This window comes from Xiphophorus maculatus, chromosome 3 (genome assembly GCF_002775205.1).
Source record: "Xiphophorus maculatus strain JP 163 A chromosome 3, X_maculatus-5.0-male, whole genome shotgun sequence".
Taxonomy (NCBI): Eukaryota; Metazoa; Chordata; class Actinopteri; order Cyprinodontiformes; family Poeciliidae; genus Xiphophorus; species Xiphophorus maculatus.
The window spans coordinates 8,587,821-8,606,605 of NC_036445.1; the positions used below are offsets into that span (position 1 = coordinate 8,587,821).

Sequence of the window (18,785 nt, forward strand, 5' to 3'; positions counted from 1 at the left end):
CAGCTAATTGACAGCAGTGTACGCGGCTGCCTGGGCTGCAGTGTCCGATGGTGACTGCTCACCCTGCTAATGTGAGCTGCGGTGAGTTCACTTGGCAAAATATTAACTAGGTTATAACTGGGGAAGGTCATCGCGTATGCTGTCAGGATCTCTGCATCCAGAACCAGATGATGCTTTTGGTTCTCATCAGAGGAAAATTAACAAAATGAAACTGCTGGTGCTGAAAACTCGGCTGTCTTCTCATACATGCAGTTCAAGCCTCTTGGATCCTTTTGTAAGCAGCGGTGTGCTGCTGTTTATTTATTTTTTATGAATCTAAAAGATGCTGTTTTTCAGGTCTAATCAAAGCCAAACAACATGGTAGCACGGCGGCGAGAAATTCCTGCGTGTCCCGAATGCTGCTGGACGCAGGCGGCAAAGTGAAGGAGCCTCTTGCATATAAATGATCCATTCATTTTCTTAATCACAAACGTGAACTGTAGGGGACCCGGCGCCGTCCACACCACCGGGCTGTGGCGAGCTGCGTGTCTGCATGCGTGATCACATGTTGTGTGGCAAGAGCTTCACCCACTCTGCATCCGTCAGTCATTTGTGTCATGAGCTCTCATATAGTCTTATGCATACAGAGCCGCTACTTGTCTGCGGATCCGGCTCGGTACGGTCGTCTCCAGGATGTGTTATATGTGAACTCACCTCATTTGGGTGTGTGAGGGAGGAGAAACTGGAGGCTGTAATGCTAAAGGCCTCTCTTGCATGTGATGGGATCATTATATGTGAGCAACAACAGAGAGTAAGCAGAATGACAAATGGATTGTCTTTTTTTTTTTTTTTTTTAGTTAAATGCAATCCATTTCTGTTAAGATTACAAATATATATTTTTAAAATGTGTCATTTCTCCAAATATAATTAGTTAGGCCTCTCAGTACAACAAATTTTGCTGGACAATAAATTATCCCATTAGTTATTGCAATAAATGATAATGTTATTTTGAGACCATTTTAAAGTAATTTAATGGTAATGGCATAATTATGCACGCATTCTTAAAGATCAATAAACTTGAAATTTTCAAAATCATGTGGATGATTTTGAAAATCATCCAACTGGAATCATCCTGGAACTGGAAGACATTTTATATATCCACAATAAATAAACAAAACAACAGAAACAACAAATAAAATGACTTATGAAGTGTCTGTAAACAAAATTGACCTAAAAAATGGCTAAAACACCAGACTGAGGAATTTTGTCATCCAGTTTTTGGTAGAAAGAGAAAAACAATAAGTTATGCAAATAAACATCATACGATTAATTGATTTATTGTTTATTGTGACAGGCCTGTAAGGAGTCTTTGTTTATCATTTATAATATTAAAATGGGATTTGCATCAACATTTAAGGACAATACTGCAAAAACACAAAATGTTACCAGGTTTTTACTGCAGATATCTTAGTACAGTGGAAATAAGACAAAAATAGCTTACAAGTAACATCTTAGCAAGATATGAAAACTTGTTCTAAATTAGTAATTCCTTAATATTGATGAAAAATACTGGCAGATTATTTAACTTATAACATGAGGAGAATGTCTTGTTAAGTCAAATAATCTGCCAATGGAACTAGTTCTTTTTCATCAATATTATTGTGGACTTAAGTCCAGCTCCAACATCTTGCTTAAAGTTACTTATAAGCTAGTTTGTCGTATTTCAAGTGTACCAAGACGTTTTGATAAGAACCTAGACCAAAAATACTTAAGATTTTGTGTTCTTGCAGTGTAAAATCCACCTATATCTGCCTACTTTATTAGTTGAAACATCAAATATACCTTAATATCCATTAATACACACAGAGAAAATCATCTTAGCACTACATCATAAGCTAACATCCACCGACTTCCTTATCTCTCTCTTGGGAATGTAGCCAATCAGTGTCAAAAAAAAGTAATGGCGCTCCTGGACTGGTTGCTGTGCAAACACCAACCAATAGCAATTAAAATCTGCATTAGCATTAACCTCAGAGTTAGTCCCACAATGCCTTCTTTTTGCCAGAATGGAAATGAATATAAACGCTAATTGATTTAGCACAAGGTTTTTTCCAACGTACCCCGACAATGGTCCATTCTTGGCCAGGTTGTACACTTGTCTCGGGTTCAGGAGATACTGGAACTTTCTATAAATTCTAATAGAAAAGAAAAAGAAAATCAGGAAACAAAGCAGTGAGAAAGTGTAATAGCTGACTCCGTCACATGCTGACTTGGTGAATGGGGGGAAACACAGAGCTTCTCTGATCAGACCCACACCCCGGAGGACTGGGCAGCAAGGCGGAAAAATGTCTAAAGTCCCCTTGAGGAGAAACCATTAGAAAGACTAATTCATTTTAATTTCAATTTCATTATATCAACTGGCTGAAGTCATATTTTGATCTCATAATTTAAACAGATGAGGGCCGGCATAATAAGAAGTGAATGAATATGTTTCAGTAATAACCCAATTAGCCTTGGGTTACAGAAAGGGACTGAAGCCGGCAGTGAGAGGAGTTTCTCTCCGAGGCGGCCGGCACTTTAGGTAAATCAGATTGTGTTTTTATTTGACTAAGTCAAAAAGCAGCCGTCAGCCCCGTGGCCATGCTGCTTCCTCCCCTCTGTAGCTGCTTCAGAGGCCCCTTGTAGCATGTTGAGACAGGTTGTGTACTTACCTCTCCCCCTGCTTGCCCCCGCTCTTTGGATTGACAAACACCAGCAGAGGATGAGTGCCCTCTATTGTTGTGATCTGTGTGGAAGATGTCAAAACAAAGCCTCGGTGTTTGGAGACTGCAGGATGCTTCACAGGAATTCACTTTCAAGCCGTATCCCTCAGACATTTTATCAAGTATATATGGCACTTCCAAGTGCTGCACTGCCTGCCTGCATTCTGCACAGATTTCCTGTGAACCGGTCCAGCCCGGGAGCGGGAGCGCTCTATAGTCTTCTATGTGGAAACCTAAACTTTTCCCTTGAAATGTTATTTATACAGTCCATTTAAAAGAGAAAGAGGGTTTTAAAAGTTGTCAATGGGTTTTAGGTTAAGCTCAAAAGAATTAATCTTAATACAAACCTTTTGAAAATGGAAAATGTTGCATAAATGCAACACCCTGACCCACAAACATTACTGTATTTTATATGTTTAATATTGATATTGTATTAAAAGGATATAAAAACCTATAAGAGTTCCTCTCAGCCTCTTGCAGATTTTTTTTACACATTTCATCCTGGAAATGTGTAACAGGCAGAAGTTGTGAATCTCTGCAGCTCCTCCAGACTTACCATGGAGCTCTTGGTTGTCCAGTCTGTCAGTTTAGGTGGATGCATATGACTTGGTAGGTTTCTACTTGTGCAATACTCGATTTTTGTATGACGGCTAAAATTCTTTTATTTATTCAGAGTTTGGGAAATAATTTTAGAATCAATCTGCTCCCTGCTGTGTTTCTAAGTCTCTGTGATGTTGTTTGTCCCCTGATGTTCACAAAACATCTGGAATAATACAAATATTAAAGGGGGCTTATTAGGCAAAATTCACATTTTTGTACATTATGTTATTCTACTGCTTCTAAAAACAGTCAAAGTGCTTAAAAAATAGTTAATGTTTTCTGGTGAGTGGAAATCGAATCGTTTCCTAAACCTCCTGATCGTTGAGTCAGATTCGCCGTGACCTAGCAACCAGAGCAGAGCTCCAGCACGTTTGGTCAGCTGATTTTACCTTTGTATGCACTGTACAATGGTGCTAGAAAAGATAAGTTTTTTGTTGTTGACTTACTATTCATGTTGGTTGTGCAGGAGGCTCCAGTTCTGCCCCCCAACATTGAGTTGGGGGGCATGGAAAGCAGCAGCAGCAGATTATTTGGATTTAAAGTGACAAGAGGCTCTAAAACACCTCATTCTGAAAGGAGCTCAAAAAGGACAGAACTGATTAGATTAAAATCTCACTATCTAAGAATGATTTTGTGTAAAAAAAAAAAAGTATTGTATAGCCTAAACTATGTTTTGTATAGCCTATAGACCACATGTGTCAAACTTGAGGCCCCTGGGCCAAATTCAGCCTGCAAAAGATTTTTATATGGCCCTCTAAGTTCTAAAGAAAACACTACATTTGCTTAAATGTTATGTTATCAATCAAATTAATGCAGCTTTTATCTGTCTAATGCCCAATTATATCAATCAGTCCCTCCAGTTTCTTCCTAATTATCATGGAAATCGATAAAAAATCAACAAATCCCCCTACTTTTTTGCACTAATACATAATTGGGAGTTTACTTCAGATTTTTCTCAAACATTGTCAAAAACTTTCTTACTTGTACTAAACAGCTGCCTCGGCTTGAATTGATGTCAGCTTATAGTCCATGATCTATACAATGAGTAATAAAAAGTTGCATTTACAGACATAAATAAGCGCAAATATTTCAAAATTAGTACCACAAGCACTTTGATTTTTACAAATCACAATAACAAAATAATTGTAAAATTCTGGAGAGACTGAAAAGATGCTCAATAATATTTAATTTGATAAATTATTGATTTGGCCCAAAATGTAAATGACACCCCTGATCTATAGACCCATCCTAACTTGATCAAGGAAGTTCATAGGTGAGAGGTTGTGGGTATAATGTGATGATACCTTGTCTCAAATATATGATCAGACATAATCTCCCAGTTTGCCTGAGGTTCTGGACTCGGTTTGAGCCTCGGGCCCACGCCCCGTTTGAACTGTCCTGCAACAACTTGCCCAGTGCTCTCCCTGACACAGATGAAGCACTTAACTCCCCCTGTCTGCTATCCCAGCAGGCCGAGGGTGAATTAATGAGCTCCCTGTCCCGTCCAGAGTGATCCATTACTTCCTGTAATTATAAATAATAATCTTGATTATTACGCTGGTTAGCCAGCGAGAGGCAGAGATGGATGTGGCCGGGATTTGATTCATCGTATTTCTCTTTCCTAAAGCCGCGCGCAGATGAACGCTCGCCGCAGACGGCGGCAGGGTTTCCATCGGCGGCGTGCTGGCACAGGATCAGGATGTTGATTATGGATGATGCTGATTACCAGCAGGACTGGCGGTGTTCACCAACTGCAGAGGCTCACATCAAATCTTAAGATTCGACAGGAAACTGGCTTGATATGCTGATAATTAGAGGCGATATCGCTGTCTTTACACCACCTGTAGCTTCTCTAATCTAACTGATTTAAAACTTTGTCTGGATCAGAAGTTCAATGAGTTTGGGTGACATATGATTGGTTATAAAGACGTCATCTGTTTTACACTCTTTACTCAACTTTTTGTCAGCTACCTGAATAAAGATGCATAAAATGTTAGAAATAATTTTGTGTTTAGCTGCTTTCCAGTTGCCATTTCCTGATTTAATAAGATTATCACACATAAGACTTGCTTATAAATCATGTTCCTTCCCATTTTAAAGAGTGACTGGGATCATTTCAATTACTCCACTGAAAAATTGTAAAGTATAAATTAAAAAATGCCTCGGTTACTTTATTTTATATTATTTGTGGGAATTTTTAGGGATGGAAACATTCAAGTTAGTGAGAAGAACGCTTTTTTCCCTTCCTGAAGAGCATTTTTCACAATAAAGGTTGGGTTTTTCTATATTTTTTATGTGAAAATTAAGAAGAAGAAGTAGTTTTATTTGTATAGCACTTTTTCAGCAACAAGGCAGTTAAGGTGCTGCAATGAAAGAAAGCACATTTTTCAAGACCTTACAATGAATATATACGGTGGTATTGAGTTCTAATAATCCTCATTTCCTTTGGTAAAATCTATGTTTTTTCATTTTCAACCATTTTATAACAAATTCTTGACACAATAATGAAACTAACTGATCGCCACACATTTACTGGGTGATTTTAGTGTGAATTTCTTTGTACTTATGTACTGAAATGTCAGTAAAAGCCAAGACATACAGTATGTCCGATGTGAGGCTAACCTGCAGTCCTTGGCCGTCCACTGTGACAGAGTTCGCCCTCTGCATCTTTCCTCGACTCGACTGACTGGACCTGGAGTCCTTTCTCAGAGTCGACTGCCGTTCCTGAAGTGACACAGCAAAACGGTTCGAGGTTTGACTCCAAACAGCAGCACAAAACAAGATCCAGATATCAGAACTCATTTCTGCTTCTGCTAATTCATGCCATTTCTTTTGCTGTTTTACTTTTCAACTATTTCAGATTTTATACTAATTTCTGCTTCTGCTAATTTATGCTTTTTTTTTGCTATGTTTTACTTTTCAACTTCGGTCATCCCTAATCTTTGAATCTCAGATCATCGAGCCAAAGTTGTGAAAACTTGTATTTTCCCATGGCGAAGCGCAAAATGACTAGTTAGTCTCAACACGTTAGGCGGTTCCAACACAACGCATGCGCACAGCAGCTTGGAGTCTATCAGTGACAGCTCAGGTCCTGCCAGTACGGTAGTTATAATTTTTTATACAGATTTTAGTAAAATAAACTTAAGACAATACGTGAGCATCAATGAAAAATGTACTACCTTTTACTACCTTTAGTTACTGGCCTGCATTCTTACTACCTTTTACTGGTCTTAATTGGAGCTCATTTAATTTTTTTAATCTTTTATTACCTTTCACTACTGCGTGGAAACCCTGCACAATGATGTGGAAGAGGATTAAGAGCACTAAAAAAGAAAAAAAGTTTTAAAACTCTGGATTTTTTTTTTCTCAGAATACTAACATTTCATCTTGCAAGATTAAAGTCAGAATTCTGAGAAAAAAAGTCTGAATTTTTCTGAAAAATTCTGACACATTGCTTGAAAACCATAGCAATTTATGTAAGATCACAAAGAAAAAAAATACCCCCTGATGAAAGCTGGTGGCAATATTGGTGCAGATCAAAGGATTAAAACAGACCAGAATTCAATAAAAGAAAAATAGCCACAGAAGTCAAAGAAGTTGGGCTTAATACTTTCCTCAATAAGGTGTCACATATATATTAGCAGATAATTGCCAATCAAATAAATTTCCTTAATGTTAGTCACTTCTGTGCTTGTGGCAATAAAGGTAACTGCAACCTGATATAAAAATACTATATTTGTATTTACCGATATTCAACACTTTGGATGGAGTAGCTCTCAGCGTACAAGCAATTTCCCCTTGGGGGTCAATAAAGTATATTTTATTCTATTCAAATTATTGTCAAATTCCTTCTTGCTGCTTTAGTTGAATCTGTATGAATTTAGTGTAATTTGGTTTGTGAATTGTAGTGGAAAACTTTAAGATTACTACATGATTATGAGTAAAACAATGCATAACATTATAATGATACTTGTGTAAAGCACGTGCTCATGAGAATGTCTTCTGAAGCTACTTCTTGGGCCTTGGTATTTCAATAAAGTTATTAAATTGTTTCTTCTATGCACCCTCATGATGTGCTTGACTCCCCTAGTGAAAGAAGATACGTGTGCTTGCCATCTGTTCTGTAACCAAGTAGATTATCAAACTATATGAATGGAATGAAACTCTCCCTATGAAACTGTAAGCTGTGTTCTTCTCGAGGCTCTTTCTCCTGACTGTGATCAGTGGGCAGAGACTTCGAATAAATATCAATTAAAATATATTCTTTCTCTGGTTCTTTGGATTTTGAAACAATTTTTCCTCCCTCTTTGTTAAAGAAAAATTTCCACAACAGAATCTAGTACATATTTATTGAATTAATTTTTATTTATTAATTTTTTATTTAACTTTTGTTTTTCTATTTATTATTTATTCATATTCAATCATATCGCATTATTTACATCATTCTTGTATATACATATGAATATTTTATAAACTTTATCTCTTATGGTTATATTTGTATTATTAATATTTAACACTTTAGATGGAGTTGCTTGTCAACAAATAAGTTATTTCCTCTTGGGGATTAATAAAGTCTATTCTATACCAATTTGAAGGTGAAAATCTAACTATTTTTCCTCCAAAATAAAAGAGAAATCTGCAGCTGATTAGAAAGAAAATTGTGTTATGGTGGAACACTTTTATCCACTTCAAACACACTTGTGCAATTTTCAGAATAAAGTTCTAAAAAATAAATTGCTGCCACTTCGAAGCACAGTAGGAGAACTCAGGTCTGATGATTGGATCATCAGGTCTCGAAGGCTCTCTCCGCCTCGAGGCCCGCTGACCAGAACAAGCAAAGTCTTACCAGGACGACGGGGCAGATTGAGTTTGGGGGCAGGATGTGATCCTTCAGGGGTCCGCAGTCACACTCAGGTTTGACGTGGGAAGCACACTTGTTATGGAGCTGGAGGAGGTGGAAGCTATTATTAACAACCTCAAACTAGTGGCAACAGAAATAAATATTTCAGCTGCGTTTTCAGGGTTTATTTGCAAATGCACACGTCGCCGTCTCCGTCTTATTTTCTATTATCTTAGAGCTGCAAACAAGTGTTTTCTGAGTGTAAATTGGCGAAATGACTTGTGAGGTATCAGAGGTGCCAAAATGAAAGCCTAAACAACAAGAAGCAGTGGGAATATAATGAGGAGGTGGCTGCCTCTCAGCGAGGGGTGGCTTACCGTGATTTGACACCACACACAGTGGAGCCCAGTCAGGCCCTGGTAACACTTAATGGTTTTGTGACACTTGTCACACTTGGTGGGGCAGTTCCCCTCCACCCAGAAATGATGCATTACCTGCAAAGAGGAGGAGAGACGGCATACTGGGTGGAAAAGCAGCGAGAAAAAAAACGTGGTGCAGAAAAACAAGATGTATACAAAGGTAGAAGTGACACGGCAATTAAAGAAAGCAGAAAGGAAAGAAAACAATCAGGAGGAAACGAGAAATAAAGGAGAGAAAAGGAAGACAAGAGGCCAAACGAGTAATGGTGTGTGTGTTTTAGAGTTCAAATATGATCCTGGTAATAAGCAATGCTTAATAATAGATTGAGTAATATTTGTTGCAGCAGAAGATCATTGTCAGGACTCACCTCAGTGTTTTTCTTGGATTTCACGTACGTTTTGATGCAAGAAAGTGGAGCGCGAGCCACACAGCGCTCATGGACCGTATACTTGCAAACTGATAAAAGGCAGAATAAAATAAACGATCCATAAAAATTCATACACCTCTGGAAAAAATGAAGAGCCCACTGCACTGAACCCCATTGAAAACCTCCTGGTTATTCCACCAAATATTGATTTGTGGACTCTTCCTGAGTTAAAACATTAGTGTTGTTGTTTCTAAATGAATATGAACTTATTTTCTTTGCATTATTTGAGGTCTGAAAGCACTGAATCTTTTTCCTTATTTTTCTGCAAATAAATACTAAATTTTAACAATCCAAACACACTGCTAAATCAGCACAGAAATGGCTAACTGGACATCAAAATCAACAGCTTTAGACTGGCTTGACACTGCAGCCTAAAGTGATCCAAATCCAATTTTTTATCAAATCTGATTTTTTTGGCATTGTTGTTCACACTTCCAAATACATGAGGCTTGTTTGTGTTCTCCAGTGTGAACTGCAAACAACCTAAAAGTGTCCCGCATGCGCAGTAGAGGGCGCAATAAGGTCACACATACAGAGCATGCTCAGTGTTTTACCAACCGCCAAACAAAAGAAGAAGAAGTGCTCAATGTTTGCGGAAGTAAACATGGATGCTAACGGTGGAGCGTAACTTACACATTTGAAGGTGTTGTCTGACCAGAGCCAGCAGATTAACAACTTCCTCGTTATAGCCCACCATGTTTGTTGATTTTCTTCCCGCTTGTGCGTATCAGGACGCAGAATAGTGACATTTGTAAAATATCAATGTCGTTCATGTCGGATGAATGCGACCTGACCGTTCAGATTCAGGTCACATTTGAATCAGATGCGTATTGAAAACCCAAGTGGCCTGAGTCACATTTGAAAGAAATGCGACTCATTTTTGTCTGATGAACCCCCAAAAAATGGGTTCATCAGACAGTTTTCACCAGATTGTCATGAAAAGATCAGATACAGGTTGCATTATGGCAAAACAAAAATTGGAATTGGGTCACTTTAGGCTGCAGTGCGAACGCAGCCTTAGTTCCTGTACATAAATCATTAGAAAACCTCAACAGATGAGAGAATCAGTAAGAATCCTGAACTCTGCAAACAATAATATCCAGAAATCCTTCTCTCTGTTTGATCCAACCTTGAGAAATGTTGACAAAATGAAAGCATGGTTTCATGTAAAAAATATAAATAAATAAAAAAAATCCAAACATAAATTTTCTCCTCTGAATAAACATCAGTGTGAGAATAAGCTACGGCATTAAAACATTCTGTTTTCAGATGGGAGGATTTTATTAGAAACCAAATAAGAATGTCAAAGCATCCAAACAACGGATGAGTTTGTGTATTTAGAGATGAAATGCTGAGCGTCAGGCGACAGACTCACATGAGCAGCAGAGTCCCTGCTTCCCCAGCCCAATTAGCATGTTGAGACACAGGTTACAGTAGGCGGGTTTGTTGAAGTGCTTCAGCCTCCACACGTGCTGCCCATCATCTTTTACATTCTGAACAAACAGAAACATCCATTACTTACTTTATCATGAACAACAGTAAGAGCTTTATTGCTTTTCCATGTGTTTCTTATAGTGGAAGACAGTGAATTATTATTATCATTATTTATTTATTTATTTTGCTGTAGTAGCAATGAGAAAGATTCTGTAGGAAACTGAATTCAGTTTGAGTTCAATTATTAGAAATATTTCATTCAGTCATTCATTCATAAATAAAAAAACGAGCGCTGGTTGGGACTTTAAATGAAGACAGAGAAATGCAGCCATCTAGTGGACAATGTAAGGATTGCACCCTCAGAGTTTGTATAAGAAAGTTGTTCTCTAATGCAATTTTTCTTTTTTGTACATACTTTTTATTGTATTCAAATTATTATGCAAAAGGGAAATTTAATTTATTCCAAAAATGTAACTAGTTTAAAAATTTTGTGCAAGTAATGGCAAGCAGACAACGTGTGCAGCCATAATCTTTTTAGCATGAAAATGACCTCATGTGCAGCAACTGCAGTTTCTCAAATGATCAAAAATGTGAAAGTTTCAGCTCCAATAAAGAGGCTTCAGTAAAAAACACCAGCTAGAACTGGAACCATCTTTTACTGAGAATGGTGAAGAATAACCACGATGCTATCTGACCAGGTCATTTATATTAGCAGCAGGTGTGTGTGAACTTCTGCATGCATAGAGATGAGTATCCTTTGATAAGAAAGGCAGCAAATAACCTTTTTTATAAAAAAAAAATAGCAACAACAAACTGGGATTCTGCATGAAGTGCACTATAAAACATTTGAGCCACATTTATTGTGTCTACTATCTTCTACTCTTTAAGTTGAATAAATGTAGTGAGTTTTAGATTCTGAACCTAAATGTGTGAGTTTTTGAAAGATAAACTTACAGCAGTAAGTTTTGTTAGATTTTTATTAATTTTGTTAAACCTCCAAGAGTTAAAGAAACTAGAGTTTTTTGGTTAGAACTTAAAAAACTGAAAAAAGAAAAAGACAAGAGTGGGGACTATTTCCCAGAATGCTTAGCGGCATGTTTTGTATCCTGAGATGAACGTGCGTTACATCGATGTGACTCTTGTGTTTTATTAAGGCAAATGTTTATTTTTATGTCCTGTTCACACTAAATGTTTTGAACAGAATTCATTGTGATGTTTAACAAAATTCACTATCAGATCAGAAATTTTGTTCATGCAATTTGAAGGAAGAATTTAAATTATTCTAAACTAAAACAAGCAGTTATTTTTAACTTGATATTGTGAGTGAAGATAATAGAGAAATGTGGCTCTTTAACAAGGTGACGGCTGTTTTTTTCTTGCATATTGTGAAATAATTATTTGTTTAATTTGCAGCATTAAGTTAAAACTCACAGTTCAAGATTAATGAACTTAAAAAACAATGTTGTTGTTGTTAAATCAACTTTATGAACTTTAATTTCTGAGTTAAAAACAAAACAATTTTCTTGTTGACTTAAATTGCATTTTCAAGGCAGCAGGTGGACTTTCATTTTCAAGTTAAACCACCTTCAAATGTTTTACAGTGTGCAAATTGATTTTGCACGACTGTGTGATGAATCTTCCCTCTTATTGTTAGGGAAAAGTGGAAGAAAAACAAAGCTATCTCGAAGAATTTAGCGTTGAGTTAGCAGTGAAGCTTCCTGATGCAGTTTATAGGCTTGTTTCTTATTTAAGAGTCAATTTCTTTGCAATTCCTCACCAAGAAGATTGAAGACTGAATAAAGAAACAAATTCAAACTTCATCAGGAGACCTGGAACAGTTCAGCAATGATTCTTTAATAGCTTACAGCATGATGGAGCAGGACTGAAAGTTCAAAAACTAGGCAGACACAGAAAATCACATTTGATCCGGAGAGAAATTAGAAAAGAAGTGTGTAAACTATAAATATAGACTCCTTTATGTTGCTGGAAAAAACTTTAACAGTAATAGATCATAAAGATGTGGAAAAATCCACTAAAACACCACAAACATGAAGCTACTACAACAGAAACATATGCCTAAGTGTGATTCTCTTTATTCTTCTTATTACTACTATTTACATGATGTAATTAGAGAAACGATGTGTCAAATTTAGAGTAATTAACATAATCACCTTGCCGGACGGATCTGAAATCAGGTTAAACAAAGAGGAGAGGTGAGGATAATAAAGCTAATTTACACTTGTAAGGTGTAAGACATACATATACACAAGCTCTTAAGAAAAGTGTTAAATAATTGTCTTATGAATGTGTTTTTAAAACGGTGTCAAACGTTTCACTGTTTCTTTTGTTTTTTCTTTTTTGCATTATTGAGAAAAAACAATATCTGATGTAGCTGTGGCAATAAATTAAAAGCAACAATTAAACACTGATTAAAAGGTTTGATGACACACCAAGGAGGTAATTTTCTCTTAAGCGCCCTTATGGTGTCAAATGAAAATGAGAAATGATGGAAAATTTAAGAAATTAAGCAAAACTTCAGTATGTTTGAATATTAGCTTCCATCTGATAACCAAGAAGTGGTATTTTTTTTACCTGCTTTTGCAGATTTCATTCAGGTTTTCTTTAATTTTTTCTGTGTTATCAGTGGCAGATGCAGGCGGTTTCTGTGTGACCTCACCGTCTCCAGACCCAGCAGGACCAGCAGTGGGATGGTGGTCAGGCCTCCTTGGATCCACTCCCCCAGGGACACCGTACCGTCCTGATCGTAGTCGATCTCATGCATCATTTCCTGGAGGATCTGTGACATAAAACAGTTTGGATTTTCACTTACAAACTGAAACGTCACACTTATAATTTACATTTTTGCTCCACACCTTTTGGCATTGCCACTAAAACTATGTTTAATAGTTCATATTCATCCAACGACACAGAAAGCCCCGCATTAGCCCCGCAACAAGCAGATAAACTAAAAATAATAATGAAGTATATCTTACTGAAATCCATTTGTTACACTAATTTCAATGAAAACGCCAATAATTGTGGTACATACACTGCAAAACCAAATCATACCAAGTATTTTTGATCTAGTTTCTAGTAAACTTGAAATAAGACAAAACTAACTTAGAAGTAACTTTTCAGTAAGAAATAGGAGCTTGTTTTAAGTGAAAACTTCCTTAATATTGATGAAAAAGTCCAGTTTTGTCCTCTTTCAAGGGTACTAGAAACGAGATCAAAAATACTTGGTATAATTTTGTGTTTATATAATTTTTGTAGAACACAATACAGTAATATTTTGAGTCACATTAGTTGATTTAGTGTAATTACAAACCTTACATATCATGCACATAATTTACATTTTTGATCCACACTTTTTGGAACCTCCAGTAAAAATGTTCTTAATATGTATTTAATATTTATCATATTTATCCATCGATACAGAAAACATGATATTAATTTAAGGTTCTGAGTAACTGATCAACTTTTAAAAATGTAAGTATAAGTTATTAAATTCCTTTGATTACACTAATTTAATTGAAAACGGCAGTAATTGTGGTACATGTTTTGTAGAATACAATATATACTTATTCTGGAATTGTTTTTCCAGTGAGTATATGCACAAAATTAAATGTTATATTCTTGTAAATATCAAGAATGCATGCAAAATGCAAAATTTTGCATGCATTTTCCAGAAGTGCCACAGTTTTCATCAGAATACCTCTAAATTGAAGCATGTTTTCTAATGTATTTTTCTGGCAAAACGTTGTTCTTACCGGTTTGAGCTCCGTCACGTCCCATTCCAGGTATTCTGCTACGTGCATCATCTGGGAGATAATGTGCTCCAGCTCCTGCATCACAGACGGTCATTACAGGAATAGAAATACAGTATTTACCTTCCAATATGGAGACTGATAAACAGCTGGTAATAGCAGGTTGGGAACACGTGCAGAAGAGCTGCACAGCGGGAAACAAAGGCGGTGTGGGAAGAGCTCCTCGTCTGATGGTTTAATTAAAGAGAGCCTGACATTTGTGTCTGGTGCCACACTGGATTATCAAGATGCTAAGGACAGTTTTGAGTGGAGAGAGAAGAATCACAGGTTCATGTTTTGGTAGAGTAGAATCACGGGTTCATATTTTGGTGGTAATATGGATCTTACTGGAAAAACTCTCCTATTTTATTCCCACTTCCACCAATGAGTGTTTTTAAAGACTTCCTCCTACTAACTTTACCTACAAACTTACTTTTTTTTCATTCATAAATTAGTTAGATGTCTTGTTAAATTATTTTAAGAGCAGCAACAAAGATTGAAGAACAAACTTATTCAGGTATCAAAATAGAGAATGTTTCTAAAAAGCAAATTGTTTCCAGAAATGACTTGATGAGCAGATTTTCAATATTGTAATTTATTATATTAGTCTATAAGATAGCTAACAGGAGGAAATTTCAACTTATGAAACTATTTTGTTGTAGAACTAACATGACTAAATATAGTTAGATTGATAGATAGAAAAATGCTTGTCAGTATATTGGATTCATTAAAATGCATTTACAATAAAATATCTGAACCTTTAAATACATTTAATACCACAATGTCTGGTCAAGAGAAAACAAACTGCTAAATTATTAGCTGCATGAAAATGATTGTTATAAAATAAGATTCAAGCCATTATTTTAGGAAGGTGACAATATGACATTTTACAGTACAACTACAATATATTTAACACATTTAATATATAACACAGACTTAATGTTTTTGTATGACAAAACAAATTTGAAAATTGAGAAATACGCTAAAAATACTTAAAGTTTCAGTTTTTGAATAAGAAAAGTGTTTAAAAATGTACAAGAAAATATACTGTAAAAATACAAAAAAATAACAGTTTTGTATTAACAGACATGTAAGTAAATTTAACAAAATAAACAGTTAAATTACAGTAAAAATCCCCCGACATTTTAAATTTTTTCTTTTTTTTTTCTTACACTATAGATAGAAATATACTTTGCAGAATATGGACACAATTTTTAGGCCATAATTTGTAAATAACTACATTTAAGGTTTTATTATCAAGAATGTTCTATCCATATGTGTAATGATTCCATATAATAAGAGAAACATCTTTTAATTACAATACTAAGTGTAACATATTTCTAATTTATTCATTTTGGAACACCCTTCTACATCAAATAATTGGACCAATTCAGCCTCACCGGAAGAGCAGCACAGAATTTCATCTTTTTTGCATGAGGAAAAAATAAACCAGAAAAAACTTTCTGCTTAAATGAACCAGATTTGATTTGCTTGTTGCAGCTCGGTGAAGCGTACATTTAGACCGCATTGCGCCACCTGGAGGGCGGGATCAGGTGTGTTTGTGTGGGTGTTTGGACACCTGATGCCCCTGAGCACAGGTGTGCATGCAGCAGTAGCAGGCAGTAAGGACTAAACTGAGGGGGTTGCACAATAATTGACTACAAGGCAATATGTTCTTAGGCAGTGTTTTATTAATTCACTGCATTTTCGCAGCTTCGTAATGGCATCTTAGTGATTTTGTTTGCTCTGAATGCCAACAACCTGTGTTCCTGGTAGGATTCCAGATGTTGAGTTACACTTAATGAGATTTTTACAGGCCTTTCTTTCCTTGTGCACAAATGTTTGATGATCCATACCAGCTCTTTGTTGATTGGGGGAAAAAAAAACATACAGATTTATGCGCTTGACTTGAAAGAGAAAAGAGGAAAAAATATTCACCGAGCTATCCAGCGATCCGTTTCCATCTGTGTCATAGAGCCGAAACATAACTGTGGAAATGAAAAATAAAGCAAAATATTAGTCCTAGATCAGTGTTTCTCAAACTTTTTCAGGCTGAGGACCACTTTACACATTCAACAAACACTCATGGACAACCTAACTTGAAATTCCACCGTAATAACATATTAATATATACAAACTGTGAAATGAAAATATTTTTTCTCTTAACACAATTCCACTCAGGGCATTTTGAGTCATTTATATATTGTGAAAAGTGTGGTTTTTCAATTTTATGGTTTTCTAAGCTTTCCAATTATGTCAAACACAAGAAAATCAAAAAAGAAGTTGTTCTTTACGACCAAGTGTGGTGTGCATTAATAACTTTTAGACCTATTTGTAATTTAGAAGCACAACTAAAGAAAAATAGACTTTAGTTGTCTATTTTCTTTAATTTGGCAAAAACAAAAATCCTCTTCTGTATAAAAAAATATATGCACCCATTTATTTATCTATTGTATTTCATTTAATTTAGTAATCTTCAATTAAATAAAAACAATAGCTGTTGAGGTGTGAGCAGAGCATCATAAGCAAGTAAAATCTAAAAAAAAACAACTAAGTTCTTACCGAGTCTTACCGTGAACGGCTTAGAGCCGTTCAAAAGAATCGAATCGCTCACATGCATGAAGTGCACTGTAAAACATCAAAACTCTCAGGAGGTATAACTTAGCTTCCTTCGATCATACAAGTTGTCCTAAAGTTGTTTTCTATTCAGTTTTTCTTTTGAGTGACCCGGTTTTAAGCCACTAATCCACTACTATTTTTAAACATGACGCTTTGGTAAGGTAGCTGTAGTGTCGCACTTTGAGCTGAAGTCACGACAAACAAACGGTCGTTAACATGCAGTACCTTTATGACCACCAGGGGACGCCCGCGGACCACGAGTGTTTCGGGAACCACATTTTCAGATCCAGATTCTAGAATCTAGAATCTAGACCAATGCTTTCTCCACCTCCTCAATCTTTAAAGTAAATATTTACAGGCAAACTGTGGAATAAAACATAATTTTACTCTTTGATGTTTTCTAGTGGCTTCAAATAAAAAGAAAATGACCCATAATAACTTGTAAGCTGTTTGCATTTAAATTAAACATCGACAGTAAAGTTATATTCAACATATGATTGCACCCTCCTGCATCTCTTAAAAATGGAGTAAGAAAATCTCACATATGTATTATTTTCTTATTTTTGCAAGAAGAAGTCATGTCTATTCTTTAAATGCTGTGACCCCAGTCTGTTTCTGTTATACAATCAACAAGTCGCTGTTTCCATGGTAACAAAACAGTGTGCATAGGCAGATCTGTCAGAGACGTTTATTTTAGAGAAGCTGTTGCTGTTACTCAGGTGCAGGTGCTGTCAGATTGATAAAGACATGTTTATCTGATGTGGGATGGCTGCAGAAAGACCCAAGGCTGCACATCATGTGAGCCTAAAACTGACAAACAAGAAAGATGTGTGTGTGTGTTAACACACTGCCAAAGAACAAAATCAACAGGGATGTTAGAAATGCAATAGTGAGAAGCAATTATTCACATGTAGAAAACATTAAAGTCATGTGCCAAACTTTTCAGCAAATTTTCTTTAAGATCAAAATCTTCAAAGAAGTTACCGAAAACCCTAGAAGCTCCATTTCACTCTGCATACGATAATGATTAGGTAGAATGTTACTGACAGCAAAGTTATAAAAATACTGAACAACAATGGCTGGTTTGGAAAGGTTGCCTGTTGGTGTCAATGCAACATCTACATGTTTCTGCTTTGCATTTGCATCAAATATTTATTGCATCAGCAGGACTCTGCGTAACTAGACTGCATGCTCAGGAGACAGCTGCATAACTCAATCATAAGACTTCCTTTGGACAGATGAAAGTAAAGTAGAAAATATTTTTTAATTTACCAATGGTGCCTTATTTGACAATAACACATCATAAGAATTATCAAGTGCAATAACTCACCTGCTTATATTTGGTAAGAGTAGAAAAAATGTTTCTAAAGTAAAAAAAAAAATCCTACAAACAGTACTATTATGCATAGTGGGCCCTCATCTATTTGCAGTTCAATATTTGCAAATTCATCTATTTTCAGATTTTTCTGTGGAAAATGACTCCATAATATTTATGGAAATATTTTTTCATGATCAAATATTTGAAAGAAAATGCAACTTTGGAAGCTAAAATCCCCTGATGTTATCCTAATGGACCTTACCAAGCTCCGCCCACAACCGACCCACGTGACCGCAAGTCTCACAAAGCTTCGCGGCGCCTCGTTTCTATGTAAACATGACTGATTACTGCATCATTTCTACCGGATTTTCACCATATATCAGCTACTACAATGGACAGAGGAACTAACAAGTTCATGTCATCATCTGGGAGGAGGTTACTGGTTTCTCAGTCATAAGCTGGTTGCAAACCTGAGGCCAGCAGGTGTCAGTCAGTTATGGTAGATCTGAACTTTGGTTTGATGACGTCAATATGAGAAGCTACAGACTGATAGGAGGAACCAAAGAGCTCTGTAAAGGTA

The 18,785-nt window shown here is 36.2% G+C and overlaps 1 protein-coding gene across 2 annotated transcripts in view; it reads right to left on the reverse strand.

Moving 5' to 3' along the window:
• The window catches only part of dgkb (diacylglycerol kinase beta), a 72,706-nt gene that overhangs the window by 37,983 nt on the left and 15,938 nt on the right, over window positions 1-18,785 (reverse strand). For both annotated transcript variants that reach the window (XM_023331437.1, XM_005799434.2), the window contains 10 exons: window positions 16,207-16,256; window positions 14,233-14,307; window positions 13,140-13,259; window positions 10,404-10,521; window positions 8,969-9,057; window positions 8,559-8,675; window positions 8,188-8,286; window positions 5,964-6,065; window positions 2,691-2,764; window positions 2,100-2,174 (listed from right to left, as the gene is read on the reverse strand). In XM_023331437.1, the coding sequence (XP_023187205.1) occupies window positions 2,100-2,174; window positions 2,691-2,764; window positions 5,964-6,065; window positions 8,188-8,286; window positions 8,559-8,675; window positions 8,969-9,057; window positions 10,404-10,521; window positions 13,140-13,259; window positions 14,233-14,307; window positions 16,207-16,256 (919 nt within the window). The remainder of the gene's footprint in view (window positions 1-2,099; window positions 2,175-2,690; window positions 2,765-5,963; window positions 6,066-8,187; window positions 8,287-8,558; window positions 8,676-8,968; window positions 9,058-10,403; window positions 10,522-13,139; window positions 13,260-14,232; window positions 14,308-16,206; window positions 16,257-18,785) is intronic.